Source organism: Eptatretus burgeri, chromosome 1 (assembly GCF_056783735.1).
Source record: "Eptatretus burgeri isolate ZD-2024b chromosome 1, Ebu_testis_v1, whole genome shotgun sequence".
Taxonomy (NCBI): domain Eukaryota; kingdom Metazoa; phylum Chordata; class Myxini; order Myxiniformes; family Myxinidae; genus Eptatretus; species Eptatretus burgeri.
In genome coordinates this window covers 25,539,780-25,561,656 of record NC_140961.1, presented here as the reverse complement: position 1 = coordinate 25,561,656, position 21,877 = coordinate 25,539,780, and the positions used below count along the sequence as shown (strand labels likewise).

Sequence of the window (21,877 nt, the reverse complement as noted above, 5' to 3'; positions counted from 1 at the left end):
AACTGATATAAGTACGTGCCTGTATATAAACGAGTAGACATTGGCTGTTGGCTTTGCTCGTGCCTTGTCCCTTTTCCCCCATTGATTGCCTGTGTATAAATAAATACCCATTTGTTAAATGTACTCAGCTCGTCGTGTCCATTTCTGCCATTGGCTGGGTGTGTCATGCATGTGAGGGATTAGCTGGCCGTTGGGCCACGGTAACGGGATAATCGGGCCAACGGAACTTAGAGATTAAAACCGCTCGGCATCGCACACGGAACGGGCTCACTAAGCGGCTCGTTTCCGTATGAGCTCCATCAAGGTATAAATTCTCGGTATTTCTGTCTGCGTGGATAATTAGGTATATCGAGATTCGGCGATTAACCCTGTACTGTGCGGACAGAATATTGGCAGTTTATGGTGCGTTAAGGCACCTGTAGTAGGGTTCCGGAGTTGTCCGGAAGCTACGACTGCGATTCCGGGCAATCGAGCCGAGGCGACTCCACTGCTCCATCTGGTGGTCATGCTCGTGGCGACGCACCGGTGAAACTACAACAATATATATCGTGTGTTTTGTTCATAAACCATAACGTTTTCTCTCTGCTAACTCTCCACATCTCTATATCTCTATCTCTGTACGTCTCTGGGCGTTTTTGTCTCCAGACGTGGTGTCCTGGTGGTGTTTATCTCCAGGAAGTGTTTGTTTCCAGGTGATATTTATCATATGACCAGTAGAAAATGGATTTTAGACATAATTTTGTTTCAATCTCAACTGTTATTCTCTGCAGAATTATTTTGCAGAGACACTATGAATCGCACTTAATGCTCCACCGCACGTCTACCTTCCCTTCCCTTCACCTCACGCTGCCTTCCCTTCCTCCACCTCTCCTCACTCTCCACCCCTCCCTCTCTCCCCACTCCCGTTCCCAAGTATTCCCTACAGCGAAGCAACGGGTGGTATCAACCATTATTCTATTTATAGACTAGAAGGGCACTCGGTAGAGCACATACCTCCGCCACGTAACGCCTGATCCCCAAGAACATACAGGACCCAATACATTTTTGAAATATCATGCGACATATCGTTTTTGGCCTCATCTCTCAATGATGAAGAATCACTTTGAAATTTAAATAACTCTCGTATCCAGATTTGGATCTTCACCAAAATCGAATAAATTTGTCTTCGTCACACACCCAACCTGTCCACCAAGTTTCATCCGAATCCGTCCACAACTTTTCGAGATATCGTGCTATACATATTAGTTTAGCGCTATCTCTCAATGATGAAGAATCATTTAATTAAAAAAAAAATTATCGGATCTGGGTTCGGATTCGGATCTTCACTCAAAATTGAATCAATTCTTCCTTGTCACACACCCAACATGTTCACCAAGTTTCGTCCGAATCCATCCACAACTTTTTGAGATATGCTATATATCGTTTTTGGCCCGATATCTCAATGGTGAAGAATCACCGAAAAAATTCTAGGAGTCAGATCCGGAAGCGGATCTTCACCAAAATCTAATCACTTTGGCCTTGTCACACATCCAATTTCATCCGGATCCGTCCACAACTTTTTGAGATATCCTGCACACAGACAGACAGACAGAGGGATGAAAACAACTTTCTTCACCTTCAGTGGTGGAGGTAAGTAGTATATTATTCTATTCTAGTAGAATATTCGGCATTACTCTGATGTGATACTTTGTCAACTAGTATTCTTATTGGATTCTTTAACCTAGAAAATATGAGTATGGACATGAAAATTCAGACGATACATGTATGCCTTATCAGCCGAAATATTGGTGAAACCATTTTCGGATCGGCAGCCATTTTGAAATCTTGAACATTTAAAATTGCATCAGGGTGACAACTTCTCACCCACCTGGGTATCTTTATATACTGTAGGTCATATCCAAGAATAATCAACAGAAAAAAAAAAACTTTATCCGAGAATTTGGGGTTATGGTGAAAATCCGTCTCACTGCCAAACGATTATTATCAACCGTTTAAAATGGAGTAATTGCTTGAGTGCTTAAGGTACTTGGCGAGTGCGAACAATAAACATGATAAATTAACACACCCCTGGTGCTGGCTTAACTGTTATGGCGGCTGACTTAATATCTTAGGGTCTTGAGTTTGAGCCCCTGCCACAACCGTTAAATAACACCATGTGGGTTGACTCGGCCTGTCATCCTCCGAGGTCGGAAAAATGAGTGTGATATTACTGAAAACGGGGAGCACTGCATCAGAATGATTCACAGGTTGCATGTGAAATAATACTGTATGGGGTACATCGTGTTCTATAAACTCTCTAGTTATTCATTTGTTTGTTACCAACTTAAAACGTTCCATTGCTGCCGCAGTGCGAGACGAATGGAGCGCTGGAATCTTTCCGCCTGTCACTGAAGTGTGCACAACATCAACGGGAGCTGCAGCACGTGTGTCTGTACGAGATTGGTGAGAATCCACTCTCGGAAATTGAAATGTTGTGGACATTGATGTCTTAAATTCTGTGAAAAATTAGGTATTTGATTGCAATTGAATTTCTTCATAATACATGCTCTCGGCTCGTGGAGGAGCCATGACACAGAACAAATCGGGACACAACATAACAAAGGGAACAGCAGAAAAAAGGGGAAAATGCATCAGGAGAAAGTAGACCGAAACGGCCAAACAAGGGATACAGGTAACGATGATGCGTAAGGGAGAACACAAAGGGTGGACAAAATGGATACATAAGCAAAACTTTTGAGAGGGTGGGGGGCTGGTGAGGGATAGCTTACCAGGGGTAGAAAAGTTCATGATTTTGGATGGGGGATGACTTGAGATGGTGGTAAACAGCTATCTTGAAGACCTGGAGGGTAGAATGAGATTGAATAGAGTGTGGTAGGTGGTTCCACAGGCGGGGGAGGGGAAAGAGGAATAAATGAGTGGAGGTGTGATTCCCGTGCCCATACAGGATTCTAAACAGGGTGGGGATGAAGGAGGCAAAAATACAAATGGTGTCTTCCATCATCGAGCCAGCAAGCTGGGAGCAACAATTCACATTTATTGCCGCAGCTGATGCAATTTCAGTGCTCTAATGGTGGCGCAGTACTACATTTGAAGCTGTTTGTTCGATATTTATATATACATATATACATACATACGTATATGCATATTTTTGATGCCTCGGGATCGTAAAAAAGAATTTGTATTGGTTTCAAAGCCAGTGAGAAATTTCAAATGATTGGTAGGATGCTCTGAAATGTATTTTTATTCAACTCTGTATTGCACAACAAACATCTCTCGTAAAGAATATGTAACGAGCTAATTGTCAAAAGCATAAAATGCTGAAAAATGTGCAAGGAAAACGTTCCGGGTTCATGGTTTTGTTTGTCCATGCACAGGCTGGTGCAGCATGATACAGATGACTTTTGACGAGGCCGCTGCTTGCTTCCTCCGCCTCAAGTCGGAATCGCGCTGGTCGCAGTGTTACTACGCCTACCTTTCAGCCAGTGCGTTATTTCCCAGGACAAACATATTATTTTTGCGGTCGATTTGCTATTTCTCGATTTAAATAACTACTTTTAGCATGTGACATTACCAAGCATGTCTGCAGTAAGATGTCATAAAAAGTACAAATCGGGGTTTACACTCATGTGCAATGCAGGTGGGTATTATTGATATTTCTTTCAATTTAATTTTAATCGAAATATTATTTTACAAAAATAAACAATGAAGAATTGCTCCATGGTGTGTATAAATGCTTCCCAACAGATGAATGCTTTTTCAATTACAGCAGATTTCTTGAGATTAACTTCTGTAGTTAGATTGTGGAAATGACATCATATCCCAACACTCGTCAACCCCTTAGTTTTCTAATATGTTTTTCTGCTTTTGAAGTTTGTATCGGAGCTTCAGGCGCTCTGGATGAATCTGAAATTGTATTCAAAGAGGTGCAGAAGCTATTCAAGCGCAAGCACAACCAGATTGAGCAGTTTGTTCTACGAAAGGTATTTTTCTTCATTAAATATATCTGTAAAGCTTGTATGGATCCTTTCCTCTACCTCTTCGAATGATTCCTCGGTTGGCGGCATTCGCTTTCACTTTTTTCTTTGCAGGCAGATCACGTCTGTAAGCGGATGCCCAGTGAGCAACTGTGCATGCTTGCAGTTTTTGAAATTCTCTATCTGTGGAGGGCCCTTCCTAATTGCACTGCAAACCATCTGCAACAAATGATTTGTGGTATGTTCACTCGTGATCTTCTCAGAGCTGTAACTGTAAAGCTTATATGGTATGGTGTTTACTTTGAGAAATGATGTTAATGGAGAACCTTGAGAGCTTCATGGTTGTATCCTTCGTCTTCAGTTCATTGGGATTTGAAAAATAAAAACAAATGAAACAAAAGATTCATATTTGCAGAAACAATATAATTAAACTAGTATTAGCCCAAGTTATTATAACTACAAGCGAATTATGGCAAAGTGAGCCGATTTAACCTTTCATGTGTCTTATCCACATCCCAAGACTCCCACCTCAAACATGTGTTGCTCATTACCTAGCTCGTATTTGACCAGGATATTTGGTGTACAATGGCTTATTGTTTTCAAAAGAGCCATAATATATTCAATATTCGCAGTCTGAAGGCAGATGGGGTAGTCAGCTTTGTCATGAATATGGAGGTGAAACCTATTCTCCTTTTCTCCATCATGAAACTGTCAGATCATGGTAATGAACTTGTCTGGACAACCAACTTTAGTCAGAAGGTTCCAGAGGCCCTCTCTATGACCGGAGTCAAAGGCACTTGTCTATACCTGCAAAGACAAGGTCGAGATCCATATTTTGTTCATGACCCTTTTGAAGCTGTGGAAGCAAAGATCGTCTCAGTGGAACATCTTCCTTTCCTAAAGCTACATTGGCTATCAGATGGGAAATTCTCTGTGCTCATTAAAAGTTTTGGATGAATCTGGCAGGAACCCTTCCAGCAGTGACCAGTAGTTCCCTGTGGTTGTCACACATATACCGTAGCTGTTTCCTTTGCACTCAAACAGATGAATGATGGATGTATCCTTATATAATCCAGGGGGATCATTCATTCGGGTCATAAAAGTTATGTTGGGGGTGCTGGGCAAGATTATATTAAATGGAGATGGTGCCTTGTTCCAGTGGCAGTGAACTTTATTGCTCTGATGGCTTAAGGCAGAGTGGATTAGTCAGCAGGGAATTCCTTAATGGTGTACCAAAGCAGTTGTTCAAGTGAAGTGTGGTAAGCAATTAGTGATCGACCCAAGACTAACTGTTGAGAAGATTCTTGATGTGTTTGGCCCTTCTGTCCATAATCTGGTTCTTAACTGACAAGAGTACTGTTACGTCTGAGGGGGGGTATGCATTCAAAGGGTAATTAGGATGTTTAATTAAGTATGCCATGCTGTTCGAGTGTACCAGGATCTCGATGTAATAAGTAGCAATTCAGTGGTGATAAGTTGTCCAGTAAATGTCCATTTCTTCAAGGGGGAAATGGTAATTGTCGCGTAATTAGTTAGGGAAACGGGTTTGGGTAAGTGTGTCTGCGTAAACCCCTTTTAGTATTCCCTGGAGGCTTGCCGTGACATCACAGGACAGTGCTGCGGATGGCTCCGCCCCGTGATCACGATTGGCGGAAGGCGACGGCGGAGGGCCAATAAACGGCTCGAGTGGAAGTGACGAGGACTCGAGGATAAAAAGGCTCTGTTCGGGGAAAGGCGAAGAGGAAGAAGATCGGGACAGAAAAACCGTTCTGGTGGAGGCTGTTGTGCTGGGAGCGTGCTGTGTTGTTGCGCTGATTCGATCCTGGTTTCATCGTGTCTCGTGGCCTTGCTGTTCCTCGTGCCTCACCTCGGTTGGCTCTGTGGTTCTGCTGGCTCGGAGTACGGGGTCGAAAAGAGGAAGAAGATCGAGACAGAAAAACTGTTCTGGTGGAGGCTGTTGTGCTGGGAGCATGCTGTTTGTTGGGCTGATTCGATCCTGGATTTCATCGTGTCTCGTGGCCTTGCTGTGCCTCGTACCTCACCTTGGTTGGCTCTGGGGTTCTGCTGGCTCGGAGTACGGGGTCGAACGGCGGGCGGACCTGCCTCCCTCTCCTGCTCGCAACTTGGCGCCAGAACTGGTTCCCTGGCGGCTGTGAGCGGACTTGGGCCAGGACCAGGAGGTCGACAGCACCACGGTGTCTCATGCCCCTGACGAGCGCAACGCCAGCTCGTCCGACGCCAATCCAGGGACTGTTGCGTCTGCACCACGGGCCAGCCTGACCACCAGGACCAGCTACGTTTTGTGTGTGTGTGTGTGTGTGTGTGTGTGTGTGTGTGTGTGTGTGTGTGTGTGTGTGTGTGTGTGTGTGTGTGTGTGTACCTGGCGCCTTAGAGGGTTTGAGATTTGTATATTCATTGGAATTGTCTGTGTTTTCCCCACGCCCGAACCCACACCACCATCCCGTCGAATCGCCCCGGATCCCACCTCTTGCCGAGTCTTATTATTTCTGGTTAGAGAAATAAACATCATTAACTCAGTGAAAAGCGACTCGTGCCACCTTCCTCGTCCCGTTTGCGGTAGAGCGATTAGAACCGCCATCTTTGGGTTGTAAAGAATAAACCGCCTCCATCGTTTCGGCTCATTCTACGTTAGCGGGACTGTTGAAGTCCCGTGGACGTCACGGTACAATTAGAGTTGACTGCTTTCTTGCTCCACCTGTTGTTGCAGCTTAAAATGGATAATTTGCTTGGTTTGATGTTTACTGCAGATGTTATGGAAGGCCCCCTTTATTTGATGGCACCTCAACCTCATTGAGATTGGCAATATACAAGCTATACTTCTCCTTGAGCAGGTGTTGAATCTCAGCATTGCTTCAATTAAATCAGTCTTGGTGTTTCCTGTTTCCAGGTTGTATGTCCTTGAGTGCTGCAGAATGGTCAGCTTCCATAAAGTTCTTCCATTCAGCTTCATTGCTGTCTGTCAGACAGACAGACAGACAAAGCCAGAAGTTTTTGCATTGGCCTTTTTCAAGCAACAAAGCCAATACCAGACTAAATATGTAACGACCTCCTTTATTTTCAAGCTGACCTTCCTCATCCATAACGTGCTTCACCGCGTACAACAATATCGGTCTTGTATTCACCCAGTTCTCTTTCAACCAGTGTGGTTTTGCATTCACGTTGATCATCGTCTTTGTTGCCTGGTGTTGGCTTAACGGTTAAGGTGCTTGGATGAAGATCCTAATGAGTTCAAGCCCCTGTCGGGCCGTTGAATTAACACCAGGGAGAGTTGACTCAGCCTGTCATCTTTCCGAGGTCGGCAAAGTGAGTACCGACGTGCTGGTAATGGGCATCAGCAGCACAACTGCACCCCCAGAAAATGATGCAGCCAAGCAGCCACACAGGCTGCATACGAATCAATAAAAAAAATCTTTGCTGTAAAAGGTTCCACACATTCTTGGTTGCAATATCAAGACTCTTTGTTTTCCCCCTCCTGTTCTTACTGCATAACCTGATAGTTTCAGTAAACTGACATTGGTATTGTTGAAGCAGCCAATGTTTCGGGCAGTTTTTATTGTCCCTACCTGAAGCATGGAGGTGAGTAGTGTTCTCCTAAAAAGGGTTGTTCAATCACTCAAGAGGCTTCCATATTGCACTGCTGCTTTGGTTCACTAAAAAGTAACCACATGTATTGACACCTGTGTTCAGGTTTGCAACTACATCTCCCACTGTATCTGCAACCGATGCTTCAATGCTTACCCATTGTCACAGGACCTGAGGAATTTAGTGAAGTATGGCATCTGTGAATAACTTTGCTTGATGTGAAAAATGAAGATTTTTCTCACAATCAATATTATTGTCGCATGTAAAGCCAGTTAAAATTGACCGTGCACCTCTGGCCAAACGGTTAGAACTGATACGTTTGAGTCCTTGGTGGGAAATGCAAAGCAACGGGAGACTTGACTGGGTATTTTGTGGGTTTAATCACCCGAACCAAAAAAAAAAAGTACAATAATACAGGAAATGCAACAATTATGTATAAGGAAAGGAAACAAGCAAAATCAAACAGAAGGCACCAAGAAACAATTTTTTTTAAAGGCCTAAATGTAGCGCTCCCACACACACAGACGCACTCGACAAACAAAGGGGTAGATACAAGATACCCAGAAAATCCCCCAGAGGTCAGGCTTATCTATCTGATGAGCAAGCAAAGGTCTCTGGCGAGCGGAAGGCAAGAAAATGTCCATCAGCCCTTGACACGAAATGCTCGGCGCCGACCAAATCTCCTCAGATGCACCCCTCCGCGTCCAACCTTAATCCCCCTTCTACACCAAAATAGCAAACTTGAGGCGATGGAACAAGGGGACAGGCTAAAGTGTGGTGCACGACCAGGAGATAGGCGTCAAGCGAAGTCAGTGAGGAGAGACGATGATGCCAGATTGAGCATCGAGAAGAGCCGAGAGAGGAAGCAAGCGACTGAGAAAAAAGAAGGGCGATCAGGCTCACCTCTTTTATCACCCCCGATCATGTGACCTTCTCGAACCTTCTCTTTAGTTTGTCACCGTGATCTCCATGGGCCATACATTCTCCAATGTCGTTCTCCCAGCCTGACACTCTCAGCACCAAAGCTCCCTTATTCTTTCCCTGGTCCAATTTTCTTGATATATCCTATGCTCACTGCAGCCTTCATTTCCATCATGGCCTGCTACAACACCGCAAAAGCCCCGTCCTCATTTTCCAAACACAGGGATGGCTGCAAGGGGTTGTTACGAACAGGGGAACTTCCCCATAATTCCTATGCTAATTATTATCATGACACCCCACCCCCTGTATTGGGGGGGAACAAAAACACACCTTCGCACTCCAGGTTCCCTGACTTAAAGTGACGTCATTGTTGCTCCTAGTCATGCCACACAGCCCATGCTAAGCTATGCATTCCCATCTCAGCTAGTCATTTGACCTACCCCCACAAACATGACATTATTCTCTCAACCCTCACCCCCCTCCCCCACCCCCCCGTCTCTACAACTACATCCAGCAGCAAGGCAAAAAGTCTAGAGGGCTCTCGAGTCAAAATGATCTTGGTTGCAGTGAATGGCTTTGTGTACCTGAATTCAACTGCAATGATGCAATAAATCTGCAAGGCTTGCTATTGTACTTTCCTAGCAGGACTGGTAAGTAAAACTGCTGGGTCAAGTTAGTTCGCTTGAGTTAGGATTCTTTCCATTCCTCAGACATTTTTGTCTAAGGGCTATCCTCAACCAGATTTAGCTTGCAAGCTGCACCAGTTTCTGTATTGTGGCTACTACCTTGCACAACCTACTTCTTGGAGCTAAAAGTGAGAGTTCTTGGAGTTAATACTTCTTGGAGCTAAAATACAACTATGAGGCCTAATGACAACAGTCCATCTATTCTAAACCAATGCAGCTGACTCCTGAGCAAAGTGCAACCCCAACTGCTATACATTACACCCAGCTGAAAGAAAGATGAAGTTCTGTTTATTTAGAATACTGTACATAAGAATCTTTCCCAAAGAACCCGATCTGTTTTCCTTTCTTACAATTTTCATATAAGAACTGCACTTTAATAATGCATAACCCAACACGATATTTAATGAAGTAGTTTTGCTTCAATGACACCTTCATATGAAGTGAGCATTGGAAATTATCAGAGTGCATGTTTTTGTAAATAAGTAAATTTCGGAGTGCTATAATCTAAAAGATACTGCTGTGTATACCTAGCAGTAACCAACCAACTACTCGGAAGAGCCTAATATGCAATTTGTTTTGTTTGTTTGTTTATTTATTGTTTGAAGATCCTACCCCGCAGATGGTACAATCCAAGATCATACATCTCAAAGGCTAGAAAAAAAACTATCACAGTGCCCTTCTTGGAGATATTGAGCCAGTTATTAATGTTCCTGAAGTGAGGTGGACTGATCAAATTGTGCCTGAAGTCACTATGACAGTTTAAATTATTATACTAATAAAAGTGTGTGTGTGTGTGTGTGTGTGTGTGTGTGTGTGTGTGTGTGTGTGTGTGTGTGTGTGTGTGTGTGTGTGCGTGCGTGCGTGCGTGCGTGTCTCCTCCATAACTATAAAACCTATCAGCCTGAAACTTTGAAGGAATACTAAGAAAAGTCCAAGGAAATACAAGAGTGAAAATTGGGTGTTTGGGTTAATTAAAACACCCCTTTTGAAGATAATTCATGCCCTTATTTAATTATATCCTTCATCAGACAATCCTCGGCAACCTCGCTGTCTGGGGTCTTAAGGTATTTCCTGAGTAACCTTGCTGGGGTCTGAGGCCACCATGTTTTTTGGCCTGGATGTAAGATCTAGATTTTAAAGTATCAGCAGTTCCGACTCCCCCAAAAAGTGTTGATTTGTCCAATTCCGACATTGCATGGGTGTTTCTGAGGGCATAGTTGTATCTATGGCAATTGGTAATTGCTTGCCAAGCCAGGCATTCAGTTAGAGTGCTCGGGTGCTTAAGCCACTTACCGAGCTGTACAGTACAGTTCGTGTCCTGATCGGGATGTACAGTCGACAGTAACTACAAGGTAGAGGTACATATACAGCGCACACACAGACCTGGTACATACGGGTAGATTTGGATCTGTAAGGACTCTCCGCGGATGTGTGGACATGCCATGCCTGTTACGGGCACCGTGATGGCAAAGTTTCATCCCCTATCTTAAGAAGGTTCTTTCAGGTTTTCCTTTGTCCTCGCGCCTGTTTCTAAAGCATTCGGTTATCGGATTTGCTTTATAAAGGCTATATGGTTTCTCTTTGTGAGTTTCAAAGCAAAATATATTTTATAACACCTTGATTTCTGAGCCGTTTGCAGTATTAACGTGTTTTCTAAACAAAAAACCCGTCCACAAATACTTGCAACTTCGTCTCAGAAACTACACATACGATTGCAATGAAATTTGACCACAACCTTCATCACCCATGACGTACCAAAGTTTGTTCAGGACATAATAAAAATCTGCTCCAAGGGGATTTAAGGGGGGCTGCCCCCCCCCTCCCTAAGAAAAATATGTATTTGCTTTCTTCTCAGAAACTACACACAATTCCGATGAAACTTGACCACCATCTTCACCACCCATAATGTACCAAAGTTTGTTCACAACATTAAAAAAAAGTTGGGGTCTAAGGGGTTTTCTAGTGGGGGGGGGTTGCCCCCCAAAATATGTATTTGTTTTCTTTTCTGAAGCCACACACACAATTTTGATGAAACTTAACCACAACCTTAATCACTGTGATGTACCAAAGTTTGTTCAAGGCATTAAAAAAAAAATTCCATTGGTATTTACTTTCTCCTCCATTATATATTTTGTGGGTCATCCATGCCTACCAGTGGTCGTCTGATTATCTTATCCAGCCACTACCAAGTGAGCACTCAGGGGTATTGTCCCTATGTTTAATATCTCTGTGAGGTTCTTTGTCATCATTCCTGAAGGTCCAGCTATCACTGTTACAACTTGGCATTCTTCAGTTCCCAGGATCTTTTCACTTCATTCTTGAGGTCTTGGTGTTTGGTCATTTTCTTGATTTCTGCATCGTTTAGTCCCAAATCACTTCTGTTAACACCTCAATAAGCAATGCCTTCTTCTCTATTTTTTTTGTACCCAAGTATGATATCTGGTCGCAACGCTTTTTTCCGATGTTCACGCTTGATGGGATCATAAGGTCGTACGTGAACGGTAGGTACTTCCATGTTTTCAGTGATTACTTTTGGTTCATGTTCCCACAAATTTTTTGGAACTGGGACATCAAAGTTTTTGCAGATGTGTCGTTGTGTGTACAGCTGTTCTGACGTGAGTTTGTTTTTGTGTGTGTGCGGTCATTAATCATAACATATTATCTGTACTAACCCCACCTTCACCCCTCACCTTTCTCTCTTCTTTTTTTTCATCTCTCTCTCTCTCTCTCTCTCTCTCTCTCTCTCTCTCTCTCTCTCTCTCTCTCTCTCTCTCTCTCTCTCTCTCTCTCTCTCTCTCTCTCTCTCTCTCTCTCTCACACACACCCTCTCCTTCCCACAGTATAGCAATGTTTGGTGAGGCATAGCTCTTTCCACCTCCTTCCTCACTTCCCATCCCTCCTGCCTCCCCTCTCTCCCCTCCCTCTCCCTTCCCTCCCTCCTCTCTCAACCCGCCTCCTTCATTACCCCCCCCCCCCGTCAGCGAAATGACAGGTTGTATTTGCTAGTCATCACTATTTTACTTTAAATATTGCTTATAAGTGCTTCAGATGATGATATTGTGCAGAATATTAACAAAGTAAGGTAAGGGGTTGTTGTTTGTCCACAGTCTGCCATATGGTGAATGAAGTCACAGTCACAGGTGTCAAGTGGCTGCTTCTTGGGGCCATTCACAAAGTGCTGGGTCATCGTGATGATGCTCTGCAGGTGGGATATTACACACTCGCACCAGTGCCTTTGATGTCAATACTATTTCGAGATCCCTTAAGGACATGAACTAAATGCTTTTCAACTCTCCTTTTTGATAAAAAAAAATCTCCAAGCTTAACACCTCTTTGGGCTACAGATGAAGGCACATCTCCAACTAGAACCTTTGCTTTAACCGTGAGATTTTAAAGCTTTCAAGAAAATCTGCAATAATTCTGAAACCTCTAAGTTGCTCATCTGTCTTTCTGTCATACCTTTCCATTTACTTTTACCAATAATTCGGCAAGTCATCCCCATCCTGATCCATTATCTTTATTACTCCCATTAATCCTTCCTAACCCAACCCTCTCTTACTGATTTGATCTCTCTCTCTCTCTCTCTCTCTCTCTCTCTCTCTCTCTCTCTCTCTCTCTCTCTCTTTCTCTTTCTCTTTCTCTCTCTTTTTTTCTCTTTTTTTCTCTTTCTCTCTCTCATTGCCTTGCTGGCTGTGCTCAATTGTTGACCCATAACCCCACTGTCAATTTAACCTTGCTCTTCCAGAGAGAAGTAAAAAAAAAAAAAACACCCTCAGAGACGTTGCAGATTGTATTTTTACCCCACGCATGCAAAGCGAAACAGTAGGATTCAGCATTTGGTTCATGTCCGTATGTCCGTCCAATCAGTTTATGATCGAGGAACAACTTTTAAATTGAATGTTATATTTTGAACACAAATCGGAACATGAATAGGAAGACAAGTTTGCCGTCGTATTTTGGCTCTGAATTTGTCCCGATCGCACATGCATAGAGAGGAGTGAGATAATATTTTTACTTGGTCTGCTTGCCTGGCTGTCAAACAAAATTGAAAATTCATTCAAAACAGGGAACTTGCTGTTTTTAAGGACGTTATAATGGACACAAACAGGCATGAAGAGCTCATGTAATGTGTTAGATAAGGTGATATGAGAGAGATAGACACTGGGTAAAATGGAAATAAAGCCTGTAATCAATTTATTTATATACCTTTAAACCTTTTTAAACCTTTGTTTAACTTGAATTATATACTTGAACACTGGAGAATACAAATCACCTTTACATATCTCCAAGAACCCCCAGTATTGCAGTACTTGGACATGTTAAATAGGGTGGTGTACAAGGGTGATGTATGAGACTGCTTCAATTGTGCTAAACTTCTGGACTTTTTTTCTTTTAAACAATCTTTAAAATAATTGGTTCCCACGCACCAACAGTGACCACTATTTTCGTTGTGTCTGTCTGTCTGTCTGTCTGTCTGTTTGTGACTCTCTCTAGAGCATAGCTCCGTGACGTTTGATGCGTTCTTGATGAAACTTGGACACAAGCTAGATATCATGGTCGGGTTGTGTCTTTTTGTATGACGGGCGTCCCACGCCCCTTGTGGGCGGAGCCACGCCCATTTGAACTTTTTATTTATTTTTAGATCCTCGTGGAGGATCTCTAAGTCTTGCTCGCGTTGTTATTCTTCATCTTCTTCTTGTGAACTTTTTTGTTTCACAGCCTACAGTTTTCATCAAAACTTCTTGAAACTTGGCATATATATGTAACAATACCCTGCGCAGACAGTAACCATCTCCGATTTTGAAAATTCCTCCTAGAAAAAAAAAGTTATAACGTCAAAGTATCTCCGCTAATGGAAATCGCCTAAAAAATATCTCCGAAACTAGGCAAGCTTTTTGAATTCTGTTTGCGGGAATCGAACAGAGCATTAGCAGAGATTAATTACCGCACATATGATGCATCACTATGACGTCTTATCAATTTTTACGACGTCATTCCTATTTTTTGACATTTTTTGTTTCACAACCCAGAGTTTTCATCGGATCTTCGTGAAACTTGCCATGTATATGCACAGATGCCAACCCTCCCGATTTCATCGGGAGGCTTCCGAAAATTCACCCAAACTCCCGCCCTTACGATCACTATCCTTATCCTCCCGAAATTTTGATATTTTTGCACTGTTCACTAATCAGAATGTACTAGTATGAGAATTGAATGAAAAGCATCGTCTGCTACGTATAGCATGTGGTAACTCCATAACGTTCGCTGCTACCAAATTGTACGTAAAAAATTGCAAATTCAAATGAGGAGCAGCGAAACATTGGGTCTGGATCTCAACTTTATGCGATCATGCACTGAGATTTAGTGCATGCGGTATGTGTGCAATACAGTGCATGCGGTATGTATGCACAGTGTATATGCATGCGATACGCTCACTGCATGCAGCTGGGCCCCGTACCAGCCCAGCGGTCGCGACCACCGTGCGGTGTTTAACAGCCGCTAGAGTTCTACGAGTCGCGCTGCAGCTGTGGAACATCGACTTCGAAGTTACCGATGCTTCAAGCCCTCGATGTTGATTACGAAATGGCAGAAAAGAAGCTTACGAAGACCAAGAAATGGTCTCAGAAGTACAAGACCGAATACAGTCTCCAATACCCGTTTATTCGAAAGTCTGAAAGAGGAATTCATCATGCGTATTGTACAGTATGCAGCGTTGATATTTCAGTTGAGCACGGAGGTCGCGATGATATTCGGAAGCACGTTGGAAGCAAACGGCACACAGACATTGCAAAGGAGAGATCTTCGAGCACGAGTACCGGTACACTTCTGAATTATTTCACCAAACAAGGGACAAGCGAGGAAGAGGATGTTGCCCGAGCGGAACTTCTCTTTAGTGGATTTATTGTGGAACATAACTTGCCCATATCAGTCTCAGATCATGCTGGACCTCTATTTCAAAAGATGTTTCCAGATTCAAAAGTTGCTTCAAAGTATGGATGTGCAAGAACAAAAACTTCAGCAATAATTGGTGAGTTGTCAAATGTTACTGCTTCATCTATTGCCGATATTGCTAGACTAGCTCCATTTAGCCTAGCTACAGACGGTAGCAATGACAGTGGTGAGGTCCAGCTATATCCTGTCCTGATTTCGTACTATGACAACAGTGCTGGGATTGTGAAGCAAGGTTTGCTAAGTTTGCCTGCGTGCAAACAAGATTCCACTGGAGAAAACATTTTCAAACTGCTTGATCATGAGTTCAGTGACAAGAAAATTCCGTGGGGAAATTGTGTTTCCTTTTGTGCTGATAATGCCTCTGTCATGGTGGGCAAGCACAAAGGAGTCGCTGCTTATATCCACAAACAAAATCCAGTGCTACATCATGGGATGCCCTTGCCATATGATGCACAATACGGACAAGAAGGCGGCTCAGGCCTTACCCATTGAATTAGATGACTTTCTCATCGATATTTACTACTACTTGGACAAAAGTAGTAAACGCGTCAAAGGAGTGAAAGCACTGCAAGAACTCTGTGATGCCCCGACACACAAGATTCTGAAGCATGTCGCAACAAGGTGGCTGTCCCTTGGTCAGTGCCTAGACAGGCTGATTGAACAGTGGGAGCCACTTCGCCTCTTCTTCAAAGAAGAAGTACGAAGAAAAATGCAACCAACTGTAGCCAAGACTCTAACAACGAGCAAGAAGGATGGCACTGTATCTACTGCCAGTACTGGCACTGCAGGATCAAGCACTAGTGGAGCAGCATTCACCACTACCACTGCAGTATCTGCTGCGAAGAAGACAGCAGGGACAGCACCAAAACCAATGCTGAGAGCAGGTAGCATCACCGGCCCTTCATCACGTTCATCTACAAAGCAGATCCCTTCAGAGTCGAGAAAGACTGTGATAGTCCCATCTACAGGCAAAGAAGGACCCAAGTTAAGTTCTGCTTTTGCCAAATCACTTGATAGAAGCTCAGCAAAACCTTCGAATCAGAGGTCTTCTTCCTTGGCTGCACCTACCTCAAGCTCTCCTCAAACGTAAAATTGGATCTGGTACTACGAGTCTGACCTCTTCTGCTGGCAGTAAACGCAAGTGTGATCGCCCTGCGGCTAAGTGTATTACGAGTTCTACAACTAAAAGCGCATCTTCCTCAAACACTGTGCAGGAATCTAGAGAAAAACGTGTCAACAGGATGTTCTTGTCTCCACAAACAAAACTCTATTGTTTCTTCCTTTGATATGCTAACAAGCTTTTTGAGAAGGGGAATCTTCTGCTCCAAAGAGACGAACCCTGTATTCATCTCCTGCACGGAGAATTGAATGGTCTTCTGAAAGATATCTTCGTACGGTTTTTGAAACCATCGGTGTCATCGGTTGCTCTGGTAAATGTACCCTTCTCTGACAGAAATCATCAGAAGAATGATGAGGACCTCATGATTGGGAACGATGCCAAACTGTATATAAGGGAACAAAGGAGTCTCAAGAAATCCACCTTCACTCTGAGTGACTCAGACATCCAAGGTTTCTTCAGTGCAGTTCGCTCATATTATGTGAAAGCCTGCAATTACATCTTCAAAACCTGGCCGCTAGATGATGAATTAGCCAAGCATGCTCAGGTGCTGGATGTTAAGCTACACCAAGAAGTGGGGTTTGACTGTGTGGAGTTTTTCATCAAGAAATTCCCTGGTCTGTGCAGTGGCGGTGATAGTGACATAGACAGTCTTGAGAGTGAATTCGCTCACTGCCAGGCAGACGCCTCCATAGCTACAATTGCTACTGAGACAGTGAGAGTGGATGAGCAGTGGCATCGGATTTCACAGCTCACAGATCCCTGCACTGGTGCCAAGAAGTATCCTAATTTGAGCAAAGTGATGAAGGGAATCTTGGTCATTCCTCATTCGAACGCATCATGTGAGCGGGCACTCAGTCTTGTACGGAAGAATCATACTGAATTTCGTCCCAATTTGAGTGTCAAAACCCTGGAAGCTCTCTTAATTGAAAAACTAGCTCATAGCACCCCTTGCTACCAGAGAGAATACAGCAAAGACATAATCAGAAGGGCTAAAGGAGCCACACAGCTGTCACTCAGCAAAGCTGCCATGGAAAAAGCAAGCAGCAGTAGTACCAGCCAGTAAGGTAAGAAAAATATTGCTTCTTTTGTGCTTTTTGTTAATCTTTGATTGTCCCCTAACTTACTAATATTAACATACATGTAACATTAAAAAGTGCACAATTTTCCCCTTTTTTTGTTCAAAAAGTGGGAATTCTTAACATGTTAAATGCTCCAAAATAGGGCTCAGAGGGCACTAGAGAGCGTCTAGAACCCCAGAGCTTCCAGGGCCCTAAGGCGGGCCCTGGACCCTCCCGCAAGGGTCGAGCGCTCCGCGCTCGAGATGTGCGCTTCGCGCACATTATTTGGTGTCGGTTGCAAATCCTCCCTAATTCTGATTTCCAAAAGTTGGCATCTCTGTATATGCAGAAAGCCCACACGCAGGTAGTAACCATCTCCGATTTTGGAAATTCTTCCTAGAAAAGAAGTTGACGTCGTAATATCGCCGCTAATGGAAATCGCATATACCATTATCTCCGAAACTACGCAAGCTGTTTGAATTTTGTTTGCGGGAATCAAACCGGGCATTAGCACAGATAATTTATCGCAAACCTGATACATCACAATGACGTCATATTCGTTTTTATGACGTCATCATTAAGAGGACGAGGATCTTAGCTCATTTGAGCTTGTTATTTTTTTTTCTCGATTTTTTTCTCGCAATTTCATTTCCTAGAAGTTGTGCGTAATGTCCGTAAGTACAACATATAAAAAAATCCGATTTGATTTGGTCAATTTTGACGGAAGAGATAGGTTTTTACGGAAGGGCTTCCTCAATAATTCCCGCGAACCATCGTCGCCTCCCGGCTTGTAATTTTATTAAAATTAAAGTGCCGTATTTTCCGGTGTATAAACCGCACTTTTTTATCGACAAAAATAGGTAAAAGTTGGGGATGCAGTTAATACATGGGTATAGAAAAAAATCTGTCTTCAAACGATCAATGCTAAATTTCAATTATATTCCAAATTAACACTTTCGTAGCAGTCAGAACTGCTGTTAAGCTCAATTCCACCATTTAAATTTTGAAAATCGGTTCAGGTTAAGAGTTTGTACAGCGTTTCATTAACTGTGTGCGGAAATTAAATAAGTCACGCTCGGAAACATCCGGAGACACCCGGAGTTCAGGTGTGTGGCGTATATAACATAAAGCCTCACGGCTCTGAAAACGCCATTGGATACAAAAGAAGAACGACACCTGGTCTCACATCAAAAGAAGAATTACAGTATTCACAATAGCTCAAGTCCAATAATAGAGCACCACCTCAAATTAGCCTGCGTGGCAAGCTTCCCTCGTATGTCGTGTTCAAGAGGAAGACACTGCCCATAGACAAGATTCCAATCAGCGTCATTGTTCATGCGCAGCAGAAGGGGTGGATAGATGTGGGACTTGTAGTGGTGACTATCTTTTTACACGCATCATTTTCTACATGAACATCCGATGCAGGCAGAATTAATCCACCAAGCTTGTTCCTCACAGGCTGACATTATGCTAGCAAATGCTGGATAGCAGGGCGTCGTTTCAAACTAGGAATAACCAACCAACCCCGAGTACTTTTCTGTGTGAGGGCAGGAAATGGATTTAAAAGGAAGAAAAATCACACGAGAGCGAGGAGCCATGTGGAACGGTGAAGCTTTAAGAAGTACCAGTGCTGCTCGGTTCTTTTGGCTTCCTTTGGTTCACTTCATTCTTCATGGTTATCTACATTTTCCCTCGTTTCTATCAGCCGTTCCTCATTTGCTTTCCACGGATTACTCGCATCAACCAGACAAACTTTTGTATTTCGCAGTTTTCTTTGTATTCGACCCAAGTTTCGAGGAACAATAACTGCATCTCGGTGGATTCACCACAGATGAACTTTCTTATTTCCCGGACTTGGTATTTTCATCAGTTGAAAAATCAACATTTTGTGACGTGTTTCCCGCCAGGATTTTCGACCCGGATTCCGAGGAGCATTGGCCACATGCATCTTGGTTGAACTTTCACCATTACTCTCGTAGCTACGTTGGCTAAGCATTATGTTGACTTGGAGACTACCGGCATTTATCGCGAGGATAAGAAAGGTCAACCTTCTGATGATCTGCGGCTGGATCATCAAGGCATGGGAGGAGACACCATTGGACATCATCAAGCGAGCATTTCTGAAATGCTGCACCTCCAACAACATGGACGGCACAAAGGATGACATCGTTTTGGAGGAGGAGGCTGCAAATGAAAGTGACAGCGACGGTGACTTGCTCTACCCTGATTCGGACAAGGAGTTACGTGCCGTCTTCGACGAGGATTTCCTCGAGTTTAGCTGAAAAGCTTCGTCAAACCCAAACGGCCCTTTTCAGGGCCACAAATCCACAAGAAATTTGTATGATACCAGTACGAATCCCTTTTCTTCCTTTTTCTAGGAACAAAAAAAAATAAAAATCCTCTTTATAATATAAAAAATAAGAAAGAAAAAAAAAAAAACTTGGTATCCTCCTCTCTCTTCAACTTCTTGAAAATGAGAATAAGACTGTTCGATTAAATTAAGCGGACATGGGAGTAAGCATGTTGATACCTCCATCACTTTGTTTCGTACAAAGTTAATGCACAAATGTATTTATATCTAGATCAGAAAATAAAATGATCAATGTCGTCATTTATTTTGAGGGTGAAAAACAAGGGTGTAGTTAATACACGGCCGTGGTTTTTACACCGGAAAATACGGTATATATTTGAACACTGCACAAGGTAACATGTTCTCTGAACTCTCTAGTTCTTGAAGTGATTGTGCAAAACTGCTCGGTGTCTTTCATTCTTTTGCACAGAATATATATTTTGTTTAAATGATCTTTTCTGTGAGTCCTGACATTGTTTGCTGTGTCTCATAAATCTGTACAGCTCTTTCAGAAGGCAATGGTTGATGATCCAAGCCACCAGCATAACACATATGTGCAGCCATTTGCCTGCTATGAGCTAGGATGTCTGCTCTCCGAACACTCAGAGGTGAGCCCTCAGATTTGGCAGGTTGATGGAAGTAAGCCCTTTCAATGTACCCATGTGTATAAGGATTCGTGTTTAAGTTTAAAATCACAGTTAATTGTACAGTTAATTTTAAAATGCACACCGTGGACACGTCATTTCAGTTATCTTCAGAATAGTGAAGACAAAGTTACAAATCTTACTAATGAAAGCCCCAAATTAGAAAACAAATAGATTAACTGGAATAAAGCATTGAGTTTGGCTTGGTAAATGGATGAAATAAATTGATAAAAACAAAATATCAAATGCATAAATGGCTTTATGGTTAAAAAAGGGGTTTGAGAAGCCCGTGATAAAGGAAGCCTCTAACCTATCATGCTAAAATGAGAGAGCTCATGCATCTTGCCATTGAGCTTATACTTCGCTTGCGGGGTTGCCCCAAATTTGCCTTGCAAAATATTTTCATATGACAACGTTCCACATCACAATAAAATCTTGCAATTCCTGATAAAATTGATGTACAAGATGAAATATGGACACTTTCAGCAAGCTGAGCGAGTACCATGACAAATGACGCACACGTCACGTGGAACACACAAGTCTTGACGTAGATCCATCATGTCATTGCAACGCGACTATTTGTCATACATGACTTTGCTCATTTATGATCAGGCACCCAACTCTCTGTCTTATATCTTCTTTAAAATAAATACATTGATCCTGCTCCAGGCCATCTTGCAAGTCAGCATCCGATTTACATGTGCAAACAAATTATTTACTGCAACTGCCTGAGCGCTGAACTTTGACATATATTCTGATGGGAAAACCAACACAATTCAGCACTTTCAAGCATACATTGTGCTTTCATTTGGTAAGTGTCTTTTTGGTAACTTTATTTTGACAAGTTTCTTTTCCTCATATGTGGCAATTTAAGTCGTCACCATGTAATTTGGCTGGGAATTGGTACTTCTATTACCAGCCATGGCATGCAGCAAAGAAATTCTCTGACTCCATGAGATTGACTCGATCTGTGAACTTTCCAACCCGGATTTCTCCCAATGGCAAATGTCTCCTGCTTTTCCTCTGCTCCAATTTGGTTTATCTGATCATATGCTTGTGAAAGACATCATTTCTCTGGCTATTTTCAGAGAGCTGCCTCAATGCCGGTGAATCTGGCAGTTCACTCAGGCAAACTGGCAGGGACTGTAAGCAGCCATCACACTCCAGGACTCGTCTCCGATATCTACCATCCCTGATCTTGAATCAGCTTGGAAATTCTTCCACAGAAACCTGCTCTCTCTTATGCACAGATTCATCCCATCTTGTCTTCAGTTATCTTACTCATCCTCCCACCCTTGGTACTGTGGATCATGTGGTGAGGTAGTTGCCTTAAAATAACTTGCATTCTCTTCCTGGAAGGCAAATCCAACTGAAAGCAACCTCAGATCATTCCACAAAGTCTGCAATAAGTGTGTATCTACTTTCAGAAGAGCCAGAAAATGAACTTTCAACCTCAAGAATGAACTTTCAAACTTGTCTCCCTCCTCTAAAACCTGGTGGTGTTTTGTTAAGTCTGTCTCTGATGCATGCTCCCCTTCCATCCTTTCCCTCACTTCAAATGGCACCACA

General features: G+C 43.0%; 1 protein-coding gene across 3 annotated transcripts in view; it reads left to right on the top strand.

Moving 5' to 3' along the window:
• TTC39C (tetratricopeptide repeat domain 39C) overlaps positions 1 to 21,877 on the top strand; it is a 104,725-nt gene that overhangs the window by 60,110 nt on the left and 22,738 nt on the right. For all 3 annotated transcript variants that reach the window (XM_085875858.1, XM_085875869.1, XM_085875879.1), the window contains exons 7-12: positions 2,349 to 2,442; positions 3,375 to 3,482; positions 3,871 to 3,980; positions 4,089 to 4,212; positions 12,292 to 12,389; positions 20,168 to 20,272. In XM_085875858.1, the coding sequence (XP_085731984.1) occupies positions 2,349 to 2,442; positions 3,375 to 3,482; positions 3,871 to 3,980; positions 4,089 to 4,212; positions 12,292 to 12,389; positions 20,168 to 20,272 (639 nt within the window). The remainder of the gene's footprint in view (positions 1 to 2,348; positions 2,443 to 3,374; positions 3,483 to 3,870; positions 3,981 to 4,088; positions 4,213 to 12,291; positions 12,390 to 20,167; positions 20,273 to 21,877) is intronic.